The following is an 18,280-nucleotide window of genomic DNA, read 5'->3' on the forward strand; positions in this document are numbered from 1 at the left end:
ACCAAGGCCTGGGACACTGCACAGATTTTAGGAAGAGATCTGTCACCATTCAAAAATTTTGATCTGGCCATCCACAAAAGAAAGACCAAGTTAATGAAGAATGTCCATTATGACATATATTTAGATAGAAAATGTATAGAGCTTGTCCATAAGTGTCTATATATGAAACAGACAGTGCAGATGGACTGCTTATGCCCCATGTTGAACAGGAGGAAAGTAGGCTGTTTTCCCCCATGGTTTCCATGGAAGCTAAGCTGCTGCTGCTGCTGCTTCTGCTTCTTCTTGTTCTTGTTCTTGTTCTTTTTTTGAGACTGGATCACCTCATCTTCTCCTGACTGAATGTACAGCAGTCACCCATGAGCCCAATCCCATATCTGATGGCCTGAGAGCTTTGACCTGCTCCATCTCTGATCTGGGCCAGTTTTCTTCTCCTTAAGCAGCCCAATCCTCCACCCTTACTCTTGGGAGCTTACCATACCAATGCTGGCGCAGATACCCAATCGGCTTAGCTCAGAACTCCTGAACTCAAGTGATTCACCCGCCTCAGTCTCACAAGTAGCAGAAATTGCCAATGGGTATCACTATGCCCAGCTTCCCCATCTTTTTAATACCAACATACTAATAGTGTTGATATATGACAGCAAGACATTGAACACAACATGATAAAGAACTAAAAATGAGTATCATTCAGAGGGCAATGGAAAAATGCATTGGTACATGTGAGCAGACTATAATATTTAACCAAAGAGGAACTTTTTAAAAGAAGAAGAGTAAAAGACTTCATTAAGGAATAGTATGATAGGAAGAAAAGATGGGCTGTTCACATGGTAAGGATAGGGATGTCAGGTAGATGCTTAGAGTACTCCATCGGCACCATCAAAAGAAATCAGGGAAGGTCTCTAGCCCATCGAGTGAATTCATGGGCAGACATCAAAAATTTGAATGGGCTGTGATTTGAATCATTGGCAAGAGCTCCAAAACAATGAAATTGCAGATCTATTTGAGTATTTCTTTAAGGGGTGTTTTGTAATTATATTTATACAAGTGTTGCTTGAGTCTCAGTAGAATGCCTCCAGATATGTTATATACTTTGACACAATTTCAAATGGGATTTCCTTTCCCATTATTTCTTCCTGAACTTTGTTACTGTTATGTAGAAATTCTGTTGAATTCAGTTAAATGACTTATCTTTCAAATCCTAAGATGAGAAAAAGGAGCCAGCATAAAGATGGGGGAAAGAAAGACCAGAACAAATGGATGTTCTATGCTATCCTAGTCTGGTAGAATAAAAAGCATTTGGTTTCTTTTCTGTCTCTGCCAATGGTCAAAAAGGACCAGAGTCAGGAAACTTGTTCCAGTGTCATTTTGTGCATGGACAGCAATTTAGCAATAATGTGGCTATAGGAATGGAATGCTAAGAAAAGGCATAGAGTTATTTCTGGGAGAACCCAGAGTTGAATTTGTGTTTAAATCGGTATATATGCTCTTCAAAGAGTACCTGATTGATATCATTATTCCACATTTATCAGCAGGATCTGGGCATGAGTTGATTGAAATGATGCTTACAGGCCTTTTTTGGGGGGTTTACAATCTCTCTTTATACTTACTACTCACCCTCCTTCCTAAAAATAACTTTGTATTTATGTTGCATATGCTCTCTATATACTTATATGTGTATATTGTCACTCTCAATAGGATGTAAATTCCTTGAGGAAAAGTTCTGATTTAATTTTGCCTTTGCATCTCCAAAACCTAGCACACTACCTGTAACATGATTTGACAAACATTTGTTGATTGATAGATTGATGGGTCAAGTCTCACCTCTTGGGTGGGGCAGTAAATTTTTTTAAATTAAAAAAAAAGATAGTCTCTGCCCTTTAATGGAGAAAAACAACACACAAAAGGAGGCAGGAAAGCTGGGGGGGGGATGGGTTGGGTGGGAGAGGACTAGACACCGAAGAATACCTGGTGCAAGGTCATCTTGTTGCTTGGAAGTGAAGGTGTACCCCCAACACTTAGCACAGTGCCTGGAACATAGTAGGTGCTCAACAAATGTTTATGGGATTGGATTGGACCTCTTGGGTGGGGCAGTAGTATGCATAGAACCAAGAAGGAAGTCTATGTATAAACATCCCAACTACTGAAGTCACAAGCCTTAAGTATGAGCCCAAGCTATAACTCCTCAGAAACCTATATCCTGTACAGTTACTTTTGCTAAACTGGACAATGGAATTGATATCTTGCATCCTCAAGGATTCCAACCAATATGCTTATTTCAGTTTATCTTTAGAGCATAGTACATTGCAATTGGCTTCTTTTTTTTGGTGGGGTAATGAGGGTTAAGTGACTTCCCCAGGGTCACAGAGCTAGTAAATGTCAAGTGTCTGAGGCTGGATTTGAACTCAGCTCCTCCTGAATCCAGGGCAGGTGCTTTATCCACTGCACCACCTAGCTGCCCCAAAATTAGCTCTTAGCAAAAGCATTATGGTTTAGATTGGATCAAAACCTGCTCACAGCACTGCAGTGTAGATAGTTAGTGATTCTCCTTACCCCTGGGAGACGTCAGTGGACTTACCATAAGCAAGCTACTTAGGCCATGGAAACTAATGGAGAGTACTTTAGGTGTCTTCCATTTAGCCTACAGCTGTTACTAGAAGGCAATAATGGCAAAATTTAAAAAAACAACTCTATGTAATTTCCCCCCCTTCATCCAAGAAAATTACCTTCTTAAGGGGTAGAGACTTTTTTGGCTTAGAACTTTTCAAGTAGTTAGGTAGCTTTACTTTCTCCTTCCTTGGTTGTCCAGCAGCATTTTGCAGCAGTGACTGGGTTGGAATCTTCATGGGCATCCATGATGATTCAGAGTCTAGTAGAAAGAAGGTGTTTTAATTGAACTGAATTAGTTTTTTCAGACATTGTTTTTGTTTATTGCCTTTTGGTAGTACACAAACACACAAAAACCCACTCAAGAGAAATACAGACGCATGTGTAAGAGGAGTTTAGCTGACATTATCCGCCAATCAACAAATATTTATTGATTCCTTTCTAAGGTGTTTTTGCCGATTTTTTTTTTTTGCCGGATGCTGCAAAATATGTGAAGAAATGTAAGATAGTGTAGTTGGAAAGACACTAAATGAAAACTTAAAAAATTAAATAAATGAGGTAACTATGTTTTGGTGGCAGAGAGATTTCCCAGACAACAGGATGTATTCAAAATTTGGGGCTCATAGGGAAGAGGTGTTCTGTAATGGAGGGGGATGTTCTGAAAGGGTTCTGAGTCCCAAAGATTAAGGAATTCAGGAAGACATGTCATAGGGATGAGGAAGCTTAGAAATATAAACTTTTTGTTTTGTTTTGTTTTTTGATGGGGCAATGAGGGTTAAGTGACTTGCCCAAGGTCACACAGCTAGTTGAGTGTCAAGTGTCTGAGGCCAAATTTGAACTCAGGTCCTCCTGAATCCAAGTCCGGTGCTTTATCCACTGTGCCACCTAGCTGCCCCAAAATATAAACTTTTTAATCAAGCAGAGGCTATTTCTCATTAGCTAAGTTTTCTTCCTTAACATGTTTAGTTGCCCTTGAAGAATAAAAGAAGCATTAAACTATGATATTCGCCTTCCAAATTCCCAAAACACTTTACTTCACCCATCTGGAAAAAGTCTCTTTTTAGATCTGACCAATGAAAACATACCTTTGAAAAACTGAGTCTGGCCCGAATTTCCTCACAGACTCAACAGCCACAACATCCTCCCCAATTTTCCAGACCTCCCACGTGCCTTTAGAGGGACTGCAACATGTTGGTCTTAAAGAGCAGCTTTATAAACATGGGATCTTCAGCTTGTAAAGTGACTTTGTGCTAAACTGTTTTTGTGGTGGACCTCTCATCCACTCTCCACTTTGGCTCTGACTCAGCTCTCAGTAGTGTAGCTCTGGACTGCAATGGTCTCAGGCATCTATCTCTTCAGCTCTGGTTCTGGGATGTGGCCCATCTGCTAGATCCTGTAGCCTGATTTGCTTCCAGGACTGTTCAAGGGTTGACTCAGAGGTCTGATTTGTGCTTGGGCTTGCCCTGGAATAAATACAACTCCCATGCAAAGACGCTTGAATTAATTTAGCTTCCCATGGTTCCTCCTGGCTGGGAGTAGACAAGGGACTTGAGTGCCCTTTAGCAGAGGTGTACTTAAGCATAGGTTGTATGTGCCTGCCTATTGATTCACATGCCTATGATTTTATTCTGAAGTTCTGCCTACCCATGATCCTCAAAAGGAACTGAAGTAGCATCTGGAAAGAAATGTTTACCTCAATAGTTGTCTCCTTGAAGGGTTCTGGTAGTGAATTCTGTCAGCAGAATCAATAGGGTTTGGAAAGTTATTGATATACAGAACAGAAGAGGTTCTGTCCTCTACTAGTTTTTATTAAAACACGATTCATGGAGGAGAACCCACTATTTGATAAATTTCAAAAAAAAAAAAATCCACACCATTTAAAGAAACATGCTAAGTGAGGAGGTGCTCCTCTCTCTCTCTCTCTCTCTCTCTCTCTCTCTCTCTCTCTCTCTCTCTCTCCTGTGTTTAATCAAAGGATAAAAGTAATATTAAAGTATTATTTTAAATATTGAAATAAATATAATGATCAACTACCACTACTATTCCTTAAACTTTAACTCCGGTAGCTTAAATGGCAAAAAAGTAAATCAAACAATGTAGATAACCAGATTTGCTAATTCATGCAAACAAAACAAAACATGTTTTTCCTTCAATCATATAGGTAATTGAGCAAAAGCAGCCCTTTGACTTGAATTGATTGGATGCAGTTGTATAGATTTCACCTGGCTTTCCTATCTTTCATGGGATTAGCTTATTTTTATCATCTCTTCTGCCATTGCTGCCCCATTATAAGTGATTTGTAGGCTTTGGTTATTTCAAGTACTACCTAAAATTGAACACACCAAAGGAATTATGATACCAAGAAAGCATTTCAGAACACAGACTCAGATTATAATCTCAGTGAGCCATGGTTGTGTCTAACACTGTGATCTATGCAGGGGGTATTCCTTGATTGAAAATGAGTAAGTACACAATTATCAGAAATATAACATTTTTCTTCTGGGGTATTTAAGGCTGTATACAAGATGGTTTAAATTCAGGAATTTCATAAAATCATTTCTTATGACAGCTTTTATATGATTCACTGAAACCTTATTTATCATAAAGTAAAACCAAGACCCATAACAATTTCTGAATTTTGTTGACAACATGTTGCTGGTGACAAAATTTAGGTTTATCAGGGAAAGAAGAGCTTGTGGTTTCATTGGTATAGAAATCTTCTAGGTGAAGAAACTAATGATTTGGGTCAGCACCTTCTCTGCAATTTTTACATGTATTTAATGGGTTGCCTAGAGCAGTGGCATCCAACTTAAAATGGAAGCCTGTGGGCCATATATTGACTTAGAAAACCTCAAATTTGTATTAATTATGTTGTATTGAAGGCAGCTAGGTAGTACAGTGGATAGAACACTGGACCTGGATTCAGGAAGATCAGAGTTCAAATATGGTCTCAGATACTTATTAGCTGTGTGACCCTGAGCAAGTCACTTAACCCTGTTTGCCTCAGTTTCCTCATCTGCCAAATGAGCTGGGGAAGGAAATGGCAAACCACTCCAGTATTTTTGTCAAGAAAACCTCAAATGGGGTTACAGAGTCAGACATGAGTGAAATGACTCAACAAAATATTTTATTGTATTTTTATTTACTGTGTTAAATATTTCCCAATTATTTATTTTTTTTTGTGGGGCTATGGGGGGTAAGTGACTTGCCCAGAGTCACACAGCTAGTAAGTGTCACGTGTCTGAGGCCAGATTTGAACTCAGGTACTCCCGAATCCAGGGCCGGTGCTCTATCCCCTGCGCCACCTAGCCGCCCCTCCCAATTACTTTTTAATCTGGTTTGGGCCTCAATCCATCTGGGTTTCACAGCTGCTCAAGTTTGACACCATTGGCCTAAAAGCACTAAGAGGTTAAGTGACTTGAACCCAAGTCTTTCTGTCTCTGAGGCTAGTTCTTTATCTACTATACCTATCCTATATGTGAGATACAGTAACAACCTGTTAAAGTAGTGCACTCTTCTCAGTGAGAGAAAAGCATGCCCACATAAGGAATAGCAAGGCAATATTATCTAGTGAACTACATCAACTCAAGAATTTGAGAAAAGTAAGTTTTTCAGGGCTGGAGAGAAAACTGATAAAAACCAGTTTGAGCTGACTCTCGCCAGTGCTCCAGTAAAAGTAGGTAAAAGTTCAACCCTAGTCACTACTGTGCTTGCTTAATAGACTTATTAATATTAACTTCTCCTCCCATGCCTAAAATCTCCACCCCATTTTCAATCATGGGTTGCATGAAGGTGTATGTGGATGGGAGGGGTAACATATCAAGGAGAATTTACTTAGAACTCTTCTGGGAAGATTGTGAACATGAGCCTAGTAACCTATAGTGACTCAGAGGGGCAGCTAGGTGGCACAGTGGATAGAGCACTGGCCTTGGATTCAGGAGGACCTGAGTTCAAATCTGGCCTCAGACAGTTAACACTTATTAGCTGTGTGACCCTGAGCAAGTCACTTAACCCCAACTGCCTCACCATAAAAAACAAAAAACAAACCTATAGTGACTCAGGGGAGGGACTTACTGAGTCAGGGCTTAGGATAAATATGGGCTGCACACTCTCAGCAGTGGCGTTCATTGATTGTTTTTACTGTGGGTGCCCATTCTCATGAGAATGAAATAAAAAGCTTTTGTCATACCAAAATTGCCTCTGAAAGAAGTTATTTTGAGAATGTAGTCTGCACCTGTTTCTCACACTATCCTCAAGACTCAATAACATTATCAAAATGGAGAAACATTACTTTATCGTAAAAAACTCACACCATCTATCTATCTTGCTTTTTTCCACCTCACTATAAATCTTAGTGTCTCTAAGCACATTTTCGCTCAAAATCCATATATGAAAAGAAAGCCCTACAACACCTAAAAAGGATGGAATAAAGAAAGGGCTGTGGGTTGGTACCATATTTAATTTTCATCCAGCTCTGGGAGAAGGATCAAATAACAGTTGGAATGGTTTCTGCAAATCATAACTCCTCCATCCCTATGCCTGTCCTTGGGGTCAGGGTAGAAGAGAAGGAAAAGAGGGAAGGAAGTATAGGAGGAAGAGAAGGAGAAGGAAGAGAAACACAGGGAAAGGGATGAAAGTAAAGAATAGGAAAGCTGTGGTAAGAATGCTCCAAAGTGGTTTGTATCTAGTTGGATGTCAGTTAAACAGAATGAAAACTTTATTTTCTTCCTGGCTTCCTGTTGTCTTCTAGCACTAATTTCAACATTCCATTTTGACCACATCACCAACTGCCAGCTGGACAGCTCCATCTGGATGTCCCACCAACAACTCAAACTCAACATGCCCAACACTGAATTTGTTATCTTTTTGCCTAAACCTACTTTTCTTCCAAACTTCCCAATTTCTACAGTGGCCATTGACATCTTTCTAGTCATTCAGATTCACAGCCTCTGAGTCATCTTCAACTTTTCACTTTTTACTCCAACCCATCCCCAACATCCAACTATTGGCCAAGTCCTATTGATTTTATCACTACAACATCTCTTGTATCCATCACTCACTCTTTTCTGACTACAATCACACTTGGGCTATTGTAATAGTCAAGCTTTCATTACCTCATTCCTGGATTGTTAAAATATTTTCTCTCTGACCCTAGATTCTTCCTTCTAATCTACAGTGCATACCACTATCAGATTAATCTCCCTAACATACTGTTTTTATCATGTCCATAAAACCCATAATGGTTACTTTTATGCTACCAAGTTTAAACTCCTCTGTCATTCAAGACCTTCCATAAACTGATTCCACCATATTTATTCAACATTTTCTTCACTCATCCCCAAAATAAACCCTTTATTTAAGTCAAACTCATATCCTTATAGTCCCTTGATTGCTCCTAGCTCTATACCTTTGCTCATACTGCTTCTCTTGGAATATCCTTCCATCTTCCTTTGGGCTGTAGCAGTGAGGTTTAGTGGAAAGAACACAATTCCAGAATTCACAAGACCTGGGTTCTAGTCTTGTCTCTGCCAATGGCTGTGTGGCCTTGGAAAAATCACCCAATATTTTGGGGACTTGGTTTCCTTACGAGTAAAATTAAGGTTTAATCTTTTCAGTTTCAACTCCTCCATAAAGCCACCTCAAGTTGCTGTAGCCCATGTTGATCTTCCTCATAAATTCATATTACATTTATTATTTGAACCAAAAACTTCAACACACCATCATGCATTTCCCCCCATGAGTGCTGTTCTTTCATCCTCAACAAGATTTTAAATTCCTTAAAGGTCCAATGACCCTGTCTTAATCTTTTATGTTCCCGTTACTAAAATAGTGCTCGACTGTGAGGTTCTGAATCATTCAGGGCAGTGCAGAAGATATGGCACCTATTGTCATCATCCCCTCAGTTTAGAAGGACTTCACATCTGCTCACATTCCAACAATGAACAATTTATATTAGATGGTAGAACACTGAGTCATCTGCTTTCTGGGCCCCATGGTAGCTTTTGAGCTGGTATAAGTGGGGGAAAAAATCTATACTCAGGCAAAGAAAAAAAAATTTGATAGCTCAAGTCCAGTATAGGAAACAGCTAGACAACAGGGTGAGGGGAGAAAAAACAACATCAAGGTCTCCAAGTGCTAAAAATTTCAATATTACAATGATATGACATTGTACTGACATCTGCTGTATCTCTCCTATGCCTTGTAATATAATAGAGGTATTAAGGTCATTTGGTCACCTTAGGTGGTGCAACAGATAAAGCACTGGCCCTGGATTCAGAATGACCTGAGTTCAAATCTGGCCTCAGACACTTGACACTTACTAGCTCTGTGACCCTGGACAAGTCACTTAACCCTCATTTACACACACACACAAAATAATAAGGGCATTTTTTTCAGGGAGAAATTTGAGGTCCTTAGGAGGACTTTGCAATTTCTGTTCATTCTGGGCCCAATTTTGGGACAGTAATTTATTTGCATGGAGAGACTTTCTGAGATATACATGTATACATCTCATATGAATCATGGACCCCTTTGGCAATCTGATGAGGCTTATGGAACCCTTCTCAGAATAAAATTGAATAAAATAAAGTATGTAAGATTACAACGGAAACTATTTTGAAAAACAGTCATCAAAATATATTTTAAAAGTGTTAGTGAAGTTTTAGCTTAGAAAGCTACTAAAGTTTAAACCCACATTAAGACTTTTGGGATACTTTTTTTGTTTGTTTATTTTTTTTACTTATGGAGTCCAGGTTAAGGGTATTTCTTGATACACTGTGAGGCTAAGTAGATTGCCCAGGGGCACAAAGTCAGTAAGCATCAGACTTTCCAGGACTTTCTGATTCTGAGGCTGACTTTCTATCCTTATGCCACTTTATCCCTCAAATGTCACTTTATTGAGCCATGGGATAATAATGAGAAATAGGCCAGAAAAAGATTCTGTTTTCTGTTTGAGAGATAGGAGGGGAAAAACCCACGGGTAGATGAAGCTACTTACTCAAAGAGGCCCTGTATATGTGCTTGAGCATGGAAGGGGTGCCATGTCTCCTAATTTCCAGGCTAATACTACTTGCATTGAATCACAGTTCAAAGAAGCATAAAATGTTAGAGGAAGAAAGGACAATAGAAAACATTAATCTAATCACCCCATTTTACAAATCAGTAAATCAAGGCTCTAAGAGTTAAAGTGACTTTTAAATATTACCCAGGCAGTAAGTAGGAGAGTTAGTATTTGAACTCAGTTCTCTCCACTATGCTATGCTCTCTCTCTCTCTCTCTCTCTCTCTCTCTCTCTCTTTTTTTTTAAATCAAGGGCCAAGCAGTGATTCTCCAATTATTTTCTTCCAAAAGAGTTTATGATCCAAGTTAGTGATAGGGACTAAGCCTGATTTCATTGGTACAGAGAACTCCCAGATAATGAAACTCCTTCACCAATGCAGGTTGGCATTTTATCTGTACCTTAGGGAATTACCTAATGCACTGAGAATTTAAATGAATTTTTGAGGAATATGCAGCAAGTATGTATATCTATAGAAGAACTTGAATCTAAGTCTCTCTGGACTAAAGTCTGGCTCTTTATCAATTACACTACACACTCTCTCTTCTTCAGTGGATTTTTATACCTCTTTTTCCATTTGACCAATTCTTCTTTTTAAGGTATTATTTTCTTGAGGTTTTTTGTGCCTCTTTTACCAAACTGTTGACTTTTATTTTCATAATTTTCTTACATCACTCTCATTTATTTCTCCAATTTTTCTTTTACTATCTTATTTGATTTTTAAAATCCTTTTTGAACTCTTCCAGAAAATCTTATTGGGCTTGTCTCCAATTCACATTTCTTCTTCGAGGCTTTAATTATATCTGTTTTGGCATTGAAATCTTCTGAGTTTGTGTCTTGATCTTCCTTGTCACCATGATAACTTTTTATGGTCAAGTTCTTTTTTTGTTGTTTGCCCATTTTTTCCAGACTACTTCTCAACTTTTAACTTTTTGTTAAAGTTAGGCTCTGCTCCCAGGGTGGAGGGAGGACTGTCTCAAGCTTCAGTTTTTTTGTGCTGTTGTTTTTTAGTGCTATTTTTGGCTATCTGTAAGTTTTCAGTGCTTCCAAGGTGGTTTGATCTAAAGAGAGGTCTGGTTACTACTCTCCTTGCCTGTGCATTGGTCTTTACCTACAAAAGTCTCTTGCTCCCCTGTACCCACAAGCAAGAGCACTCCTCTTGGCCTTGTAATTGTGCCTAGTTCCCCTGCCCTTCTATAGCTTAAGCAATGGTGCTCCTTTCTGCCTTGGAACTGTGATCAGGGCCCCTGCTCTCCTGCTGCCATGAATGGTAGTGTCCCTCTTTACCCTGGAACTTTTGAGCCAGAACAACAGGGTTGTCTGACCCCTCTGCCATCTGTAGGCTGAGAGATCCTGAAGCTGCTGCCATTGCTGCTGCAGTAAACTCTAAGTCCCATTGCTGGTGCTAGCATTGAATGTGCTCCAAACCAGTCACCACCCTGGTGTCTCAGACCTCTCCTGCAGACCTCCTTAGTTGTCTGGGGCTGGAAAAATGTCTCATGTTGAAAGTTTGTTGGCTGTCACACTCCAGAATTCTTTTTAGGGATTATTTTAAAGTTGTTTGGAAGGGAATTTTGGGAAAATTCAGTGAGTTCTTGCCTTTACTCCACCATCTTGGCTCCCTCCATACTATCTCTCAAACTAGCCCTCAACAAAAATCAAATCTGCAGACCAGTAATTCTACATTATGTAAACATGGATATGATTAAATTTCTCTCTCCTTTGTTTCTGCCTATTTTAACAAATGGTCAAGAACCCAAATAACCTTTGATTTATCTGTTCCCAAGTCAGGAAACTGAGACACTCCAGCAGCCTTAAAGGCCACCTCCAACTTCACAGTTCCACTTTCAATGACTTCTGTGGAAGCTCTAGAAGGTAGTGGCTTTCAGTTGGAGAAACAAGGAATTAAAACAAATTGTTGTCCTACCTATGTCAGATTTCGTGAGGTAATCACTGTGGAACAAACTGATGGACTCTTTGGTTTCCAGTGAACTCTCTGATACCAGAAGACTGAGCAATTCAGAAGAATCTTGAGTTGGTTCTTTAGATGATTGACACTCTAAGAAACAGATTATTACAAGTGACTCATACACTTATGAAAGAATAAACTTAATAAATTACAGATAATAATGATTCACCATTGTGCATTACAACTACTTTAGGAAAATTTCTAAAACATAGAGTTAAATATTTTGTAAACAGGAAGGGGTGGTTCTAAAACACATTATAAAGTAGAAGTTTTCTCCACTCCCCCAGGAAACCAATTCTCTGTTTTCCTCTGCTGTTCTTGTTATCTGAAACCTAATCTCAGAAAAGGACTCTAAACTCATTCACACTAAAGTCCAAAAAACTGAGGAGGTTCAATGTATTACTTCTTTTAGGGATATTTGCATTTTTATTAGGCACAAATCTATTAGTCAGAAGGATGAATTTGAAATGTTTTTTTGGTTTTATTGATGAAAAGCTTGTTTTGGGGATATAACAAAAAAGGTCTTCCTATACCTTCTGAATCACATCAAGTAAGTGTCTACCTATTCAGTCTACCTCTACCCTAGCTAGAGCCACAATTTTTATAGTACTTTTAAAGCTCTGAAAAGTGCTTTACAAATATCTCGTCTGATCCTCATAGCAAGTCAATATTATTATCTCCATTTTACAGATGAAGAAATTAGGGCAAACAGAGGTTAAGTGACTGCCGAGCTAATTAAGTGTCTGGAGCTGGATTTGAATTCAGTTCTTCCAGACTAGAGATCCCACTCTTTCTCCACTGCACCACCTATGTGCTTTCTGTGGAGCTGGTTTTGCTCATAGGAAGAATAGTACATACTGTATATAGGGTTGGAGTATTGTTTAGGTTAGGTAACTTAACAGGAAAAAAACACAACAAAAACACTGTAATAATCACCTGGATCAACATCTGATGTGCTTTGAGAGGAGTTTCTGCTTACATCTTCCAATTTCTTTTGGAAGGGTGGAAGTTTTTTAGAAATAGTTTCCAGGTTATGATACTTAAAAGAAAAAACAAAAGATAGAGTTTAGCTGAAGTGAGCAGAACCAGAAGAACAGTTTCTATGATACCAACAATGCTGTTCAACTCTGATCAATGTAACAGCCAGCCATGATTCCAGAGGAAAGAACCATGCCACCGACCTCCTGACAGGGAGGCAGTGGACTCATGAAGGCAAATGGCCGTTTGGGAATTGGGTTTGCTTTACTAATCCCATTTGCCTCTAGGGTTGGACTTTTTCTTTTTTTCAGTTAGGGGCAGGGGAGAAGAGAAAAAGGCTTAATTTTAAAAAGGTAAAATAAAATGAAAGTTACATTAAAATAGATGTAGTACACAAAGCCACTTAGAAAGAAGATGGGAAGCAACATATGGAGCTAAATAATTGATGAAAATTACTTAGGGTAGTTTTCACTTTTATATTAAAAAAAAAACCACCAAAGAAGGCACACAGACTTATCGAGGTTTGTCACAGAGCCTTCCAAAGATTGATGATCACCACACTCATTTATACTAATTACCCATAATTGCTTTCAAAGACAAAATAGTCCTTCTTTATCAGTTTTCACCTGGTGGTGGTAGATGGCTGGGTTATTTATAGTTCTCATGGGAGGCTTGGACCAGAAGCAGAAACATCATCTGGATGGGGCCTATTTTCATGGGCATTAAAGAACTCAAAATATCTCAGCTATGAGGAAGTGGATCTAACAGAGTGAATTATTTATTTTTAGACCTAGGAGGGGTTTTGTTCAATTTCATTTTATAGGTGAAAAATTTGAGACCCAGAGAGATATTTACTTAACCCAAATTATGTCAGAAAGTTAGTGGTAGAATCAGTACTAAGACTAGGTTTTGTCTAATTCCTAGGTCAGTGTTCTTTCCACTATGTCACACTATGGGAAAATACTCATTTAATAGAGGAGTTTACTTAGGGAATGGTTGAAAGGATAAATGCATCAGGGTCAGGGTCGGGGGGGGGGGGGTGTGGTGGTGGTGGAGGTAGAGGCATATGGTATTTTAGCAATAGACTTCTTCATAGAGATTTGTAGGATAAGGTGCTAACCAAGCAATGGGGCAAACACTGGATTTGGAGTCAGAAGATGTAACTTTACTACTTAATGTATTCCTGTGAGGAAATCATTTACTTGTCTTTGGGCCTCTGTGTCCTCAACTGTAAAATAATTGGATTGGACTGTATGACCTTTAAGGTCCTTTCCAGCTCTTAATCAATGATCCTTTGAATCAAAGTTTGTCCATCAGCTTGCCAGAGTATAGAAAGAGGTTTGATTTGGGGGACCAAGTCTTTTGGAGAAGGCCAATGCTTTGAGAAGACACTGCTTTAGTCAATGTCAGCTTGAACCTTACTTAGAACATTTATACAACAACTAATGTAGAAATTCTTACACTATTGTATTAGACTGAAGTTAATTACCTGTGTCATAAATATCTTGCCAAATTCAGACTGGAAATATGGTGGTATTATGTGCTCCCTCATCCCTTCTAGACAATGTTGGGTTTCTTCAATTTCCTGCCTGTTAAAAAAAAAAAAGAAGTCACAGAGGAGAATATAATCTTATCACATCCCCCACCCCCCCCACCCCCACATACCCATTGTCTCAGAACAGACACGGGATTAACAGTCTAAATGACAAAGAGCAAGAATGAAATGTGTGTTTGAAGTCCATTGATCTTTGGGCATGTGTGTGTATGGTTAACCAAGCTTGCCCTAGACATGTTTAAGATCAATCATAATTTCCCCATTCAGAAAGCAGTCTCCTATATAGATTCAAAATAGCTTGGATTTATGTAGTCGGTCAGTAAGCATTTATCAAGTACCTACTACCTTAGCATTAAAAAATACCTTTTTTTTTTTGGCAGGGCAATGAGGGTTAAGTGACTTGCCCAGGGTCACACAGCTAGTGAATGTCAAGTGTCTAAGGCTGGATTTGAACTCAGGTCTTCCTGAATCCAGGGCCGGTGCTTTATCCACTGAGCCACCTAGCTGCCCCAGTGTTAAAAAATTAAACTGTGACTAACATGCATTAAGTAACTGCTATATTCAGAACACTGTGTTATACATTGTAGCAGCTATAAAGATCATATATGGCATGAGCCCTGTCTTCATGGAGCTCATAGCCCATTTAGGAGATATGAGATAATCATATGTGATTATTCAATGTTCTATTTACATGTGATATAGATCACATGTGATATGATTTATATGTGGTATATACAGAATATATGTGATATGTATATATATGTGTGTGTGTGCGTGTGATAAAAAAGATGTATAAGAAATGTATTTGGAGAATGATCTAAGGACTTTGTCAGGTTCAGGTTGGAGAAGAATTTTTACTGATTAGGGATATTTAGGAAGGTTTAGGGAAAAGACAGTATTTGAGTTGGGCGTTTTAAAAGATGGTGAAGATTTTAATGAGTCAAGATGGTAGGTTGACCCTGGGTAGTTGGTCCATGGTGATTGGGAATCAGAGACATTCAACAAAAGGAAACAGCACCAGCAAAGGCAAAGAGGCAGGCAGTGCCAGACATATCTGGTTTGGTGAGAGCGCTGAGCACATGAAGAAAAACAATATGGGATGAGGCTGGAAAGATAGGATGGATGGTATCAGGTTGTGGAAGCTCTTGAACATCAGGCTCAGGAGTTTGAAATTTTTCTGATAGGCAAGAGTGAACCAGAAATGACTCTAAGCAAGAAAATGTTCATAAGCAAGATATATGAACTGGCAGGACCACAAAGGATAGATTGGTAGGAAGAGAGAGTAATGGAAGGAAGAGGAAACAGAAAGCTCCTGCAATAATCCTGGTGGATTATGGACTATTATAAGAAAGACAGTGGGAATAGGGAGAAGGGCTGGATTTCAGAGAAATCACAGAAGAATTGATGGGACTTGGTAGCTCTTTAGATGTGAGCAGAGGGGCTACAAAGAGGGAAGAGGCAAGGATAAAGACAAGGCTTCAGATTTAAGAGATAGAGTGAATGATGATTTGAAAAAGGACATTCAGAAGGGGAATCTGAGTATTTAGGAAATATAATTAAATCAATTTGGACTCCACAAAGTCCTACTTTGAAACCTCATTGAAGTAAGGAAGTGACCATGAGTTCTTAGGAAGCTAAGATAGTAGAGTACAATCTTTATCCGTTTTCACCACACTTTACTTATTGTTTGTTGACTATAAATAAAAAAAACAAAACCCTTTTGATTCAACAGAGCAAAAAGCTACCTTAAAAGCTCTCTTTCAATAATGTCTCCCATATGTGCATCAGAATTTTTCCTTGAAAAATATAAGAACAAAAACAGTCTTGTTCTTTGACTCTTTATATCTGGTGTCCAATGTGTAAACCAGTGTTGTATACTTGTCAAAGGTGTTGACATGGAGGAGATACAATCAAGATTGTTTTGCTTGACAATAGATTCCCTACAAATGGGGAGGTATGTGGATAAACATGTCTTGTGCATGAAATAGTGATGGTTAAAAGTAGAATTAGGGCAAGTTTGTCCTGAAGTTTGGTTAACTTTTAAGCATCTCAGAAAATCAACAAATGTATGAAGAAACGATGTTATTTTACTAGTGGAGGAGAGGGGAAGATTATTAACAAGGTCACGCCTTGTCTCATGAGAACCAAATGGTTCTTGTTGTAACAAAACAAGAATATCAAGTGTTTTTTAGGACCACTGGTAGGAATTTTGTAATAATGGGACCTTAAAAACAGATACGGAGTATCCAAGTGTCATTGACCAACTGAATAGTCAATCAGCTTCAGCAGGTCTTAATTAAGCTAATGTTTTGAGCATGACATTAGCATAAAAATTTCAGATAATTGATCCATATTTAGTATTCACTCGGTACCATCCAGGGTACTGTGGGAGAGATATAGTTCCTCTTATTAAGTAGTTTTCAGTCTAGTTTTGAAATGACTTTTGTGTTTGTCAAGCACATTTTTGGGTGGAGGAGAGGACACAAAACTAATATTAAGCTAATGAAAAATGGATGCTAAGGTGTTGATATAAACAATGAGCTTTAATCTCCATGAAAACAGCAACTGTATCTTATCTAAACATCACAGATTGCCTAGTACCTTAAATAGCAGCTTGGAAGCAATAAGTGCTTAATAAATGTTTGCTGTGTTGTTAATTGCCAGGCTACTAATTAATTGCCACTACTAATTCAACAACATAAAACTAGACAGCACACTCAGAATGCAGTTCATTGCCCTTCAGGAAAGTAGGCATTGATAGGCATATAGAATGTTACACTCTACAGTTGAATGGCCCCAAGTCTCAAGGAGAGGCAGTTTTATAAAGACCCAGGGCATGTTGGGAGGTTTCTATATGCCCAAAGTATGGCAGGGAGATTGACTTAATACTTCTTTCATCTGATCATCATACCTGTTCTGATCCAGTTTTTCCTTCCAGCGTTCTGAAGGTTTGGGACGGCTACATGAGTGGGGAGAAAGAGGTGAAGAAAATGATGTCAAGACAGTGCCAGTATTTTAATGAAACTGTCCAAAGCATATAGGAGAAAACTAGCCAGCATTTTATGGAAACGTTAATCAAATAAAGGAGACTGGACTTTGCATACTCTGATCCAGGTCAGAACTTGGAACTTGTAGCATGGAATACCAAACTATAAAATTAACCATCTTCTCCATTTTTAATACAAATAATAAAATATTCATAAATGAGAAATGATAAATTATTACAAACATAGTAATAATTATTATTATTGATGTAGCACCTTAAGATTGGTAAAGAATTTTAGAAGCATCATCTCATTTGAGGCCTGCAATGGCACTGTGATATGGATACTACAGGTACTATTATAATAGAAAGGATTGATTTACTACTATAATAATCATAATAATTGAGTTGACTGAGGCTCAGAGATATTAAGTGACTTGCCCATATCACTCAATAGGTTTCAGAAGTAGGATTGGCATTCAGGTTTTCCTGACTCCAAAGTAGCATTCTAGCCATAGTACCACCCCTCAGAGCTTTGACTCATGACTCAGGATAATGAAAGTGTACATCTGAATCCCCTTACCTCCACTTATCCCAGTTTATTCTGGTTGACAGTTCTGGACTAGCCAATGCACGCCTGTACAATTCTGCCAGGTGTACTGCAACATTAAGGAAAGGTAGTTAAATTTCTACTTCCCCTTGGTATAGAACACAACAATATTAACACCAATTGGCTCCCTGAAGTTCATTGATTTCCCACTATCATGATTGAAAAGAGGAATAGTGTTTAACTAATCCAGTTATTTTAGGAGTTTGTCTGACTATGCATATGGGTTGTAACGAAAATATTGAGAAAAGCTGTTTAATAATAGAGGATATCATGGCTTCTCCTTAATAAAAAAAATACCTGACCTATCAAAAAAGACCTCAGTAATAAGGAAAATCATTCAAATGTTTATATAATGGGGCAGCTAGGTGGTGCAGTGGATAAAGCACCAGCCTTGGATTCAGGCAGTCCTGAGTTCAAATCTGGCCTCAGACACTTGACACTTACTAGCTGTGTGACCCTGGGCAAGTCACTTAACCCCAACTGCCTCACCAAACAACAACAACAACAAACAAACAAAACAAATG

General features: G+C 38.6%; 1 protein-coding gene across 1 annotated transcript in view; it reads right to left on the reverse strand.

Moving 5' to 3' along the window:
• Positions 1–18,280, reverse strand: part of SPAG17 (sperm associated antigen 17) — a 265,493-nt gene that overhangs the window by 15,981 nt on the left and 231,232 nt on the right. Inside the window, exons 39-45 of the mRNA XM_044004478.1 lie at positions 17,730–17,805; positions 17,075–17,122; positions 14,098–14,197; positions 12,567–12,669; positions 11,589–11,720; positions 7,481–7,483; positions 2,724–2,866 (exon numbers count right to left, since the gene is read on the reverse strand). Coding sequence (XP_043860413.1) covers positions 2,724–2,866; positions 7,481–7,483; positions 11,589–11,720; positions 12,567–12,669; positions 14,098–14,197; positions 17,075–17,122; positions 17,730–17,805 — 605 coding nt within the window. The remainder of the gene's footprint in view (positions 1–2,723; positions 2,867–7,480; positions 7,484–11,588; positions 11,721–12,566; positions 12,670–14,097; positions 14,198–17,074; positions 17,123–17,729; positions 17,806–18,280) is intronic.

Source organism: Dromiciops gliroides, chromosome 4 (genome assembly GCF_019393635.1).
Source record: "Dromiciops gliroides isolate mDroGli1 chromosome 4, mDroGli1.pri, whole genome shotgun sequence".
Taxonomy (NCBI): Eukaryota; Metazoa; Chordata; class Mammalia; order Microbiotheria; family Microbiotheriidae; genus Dromiciops; species Dromiciops gliroides.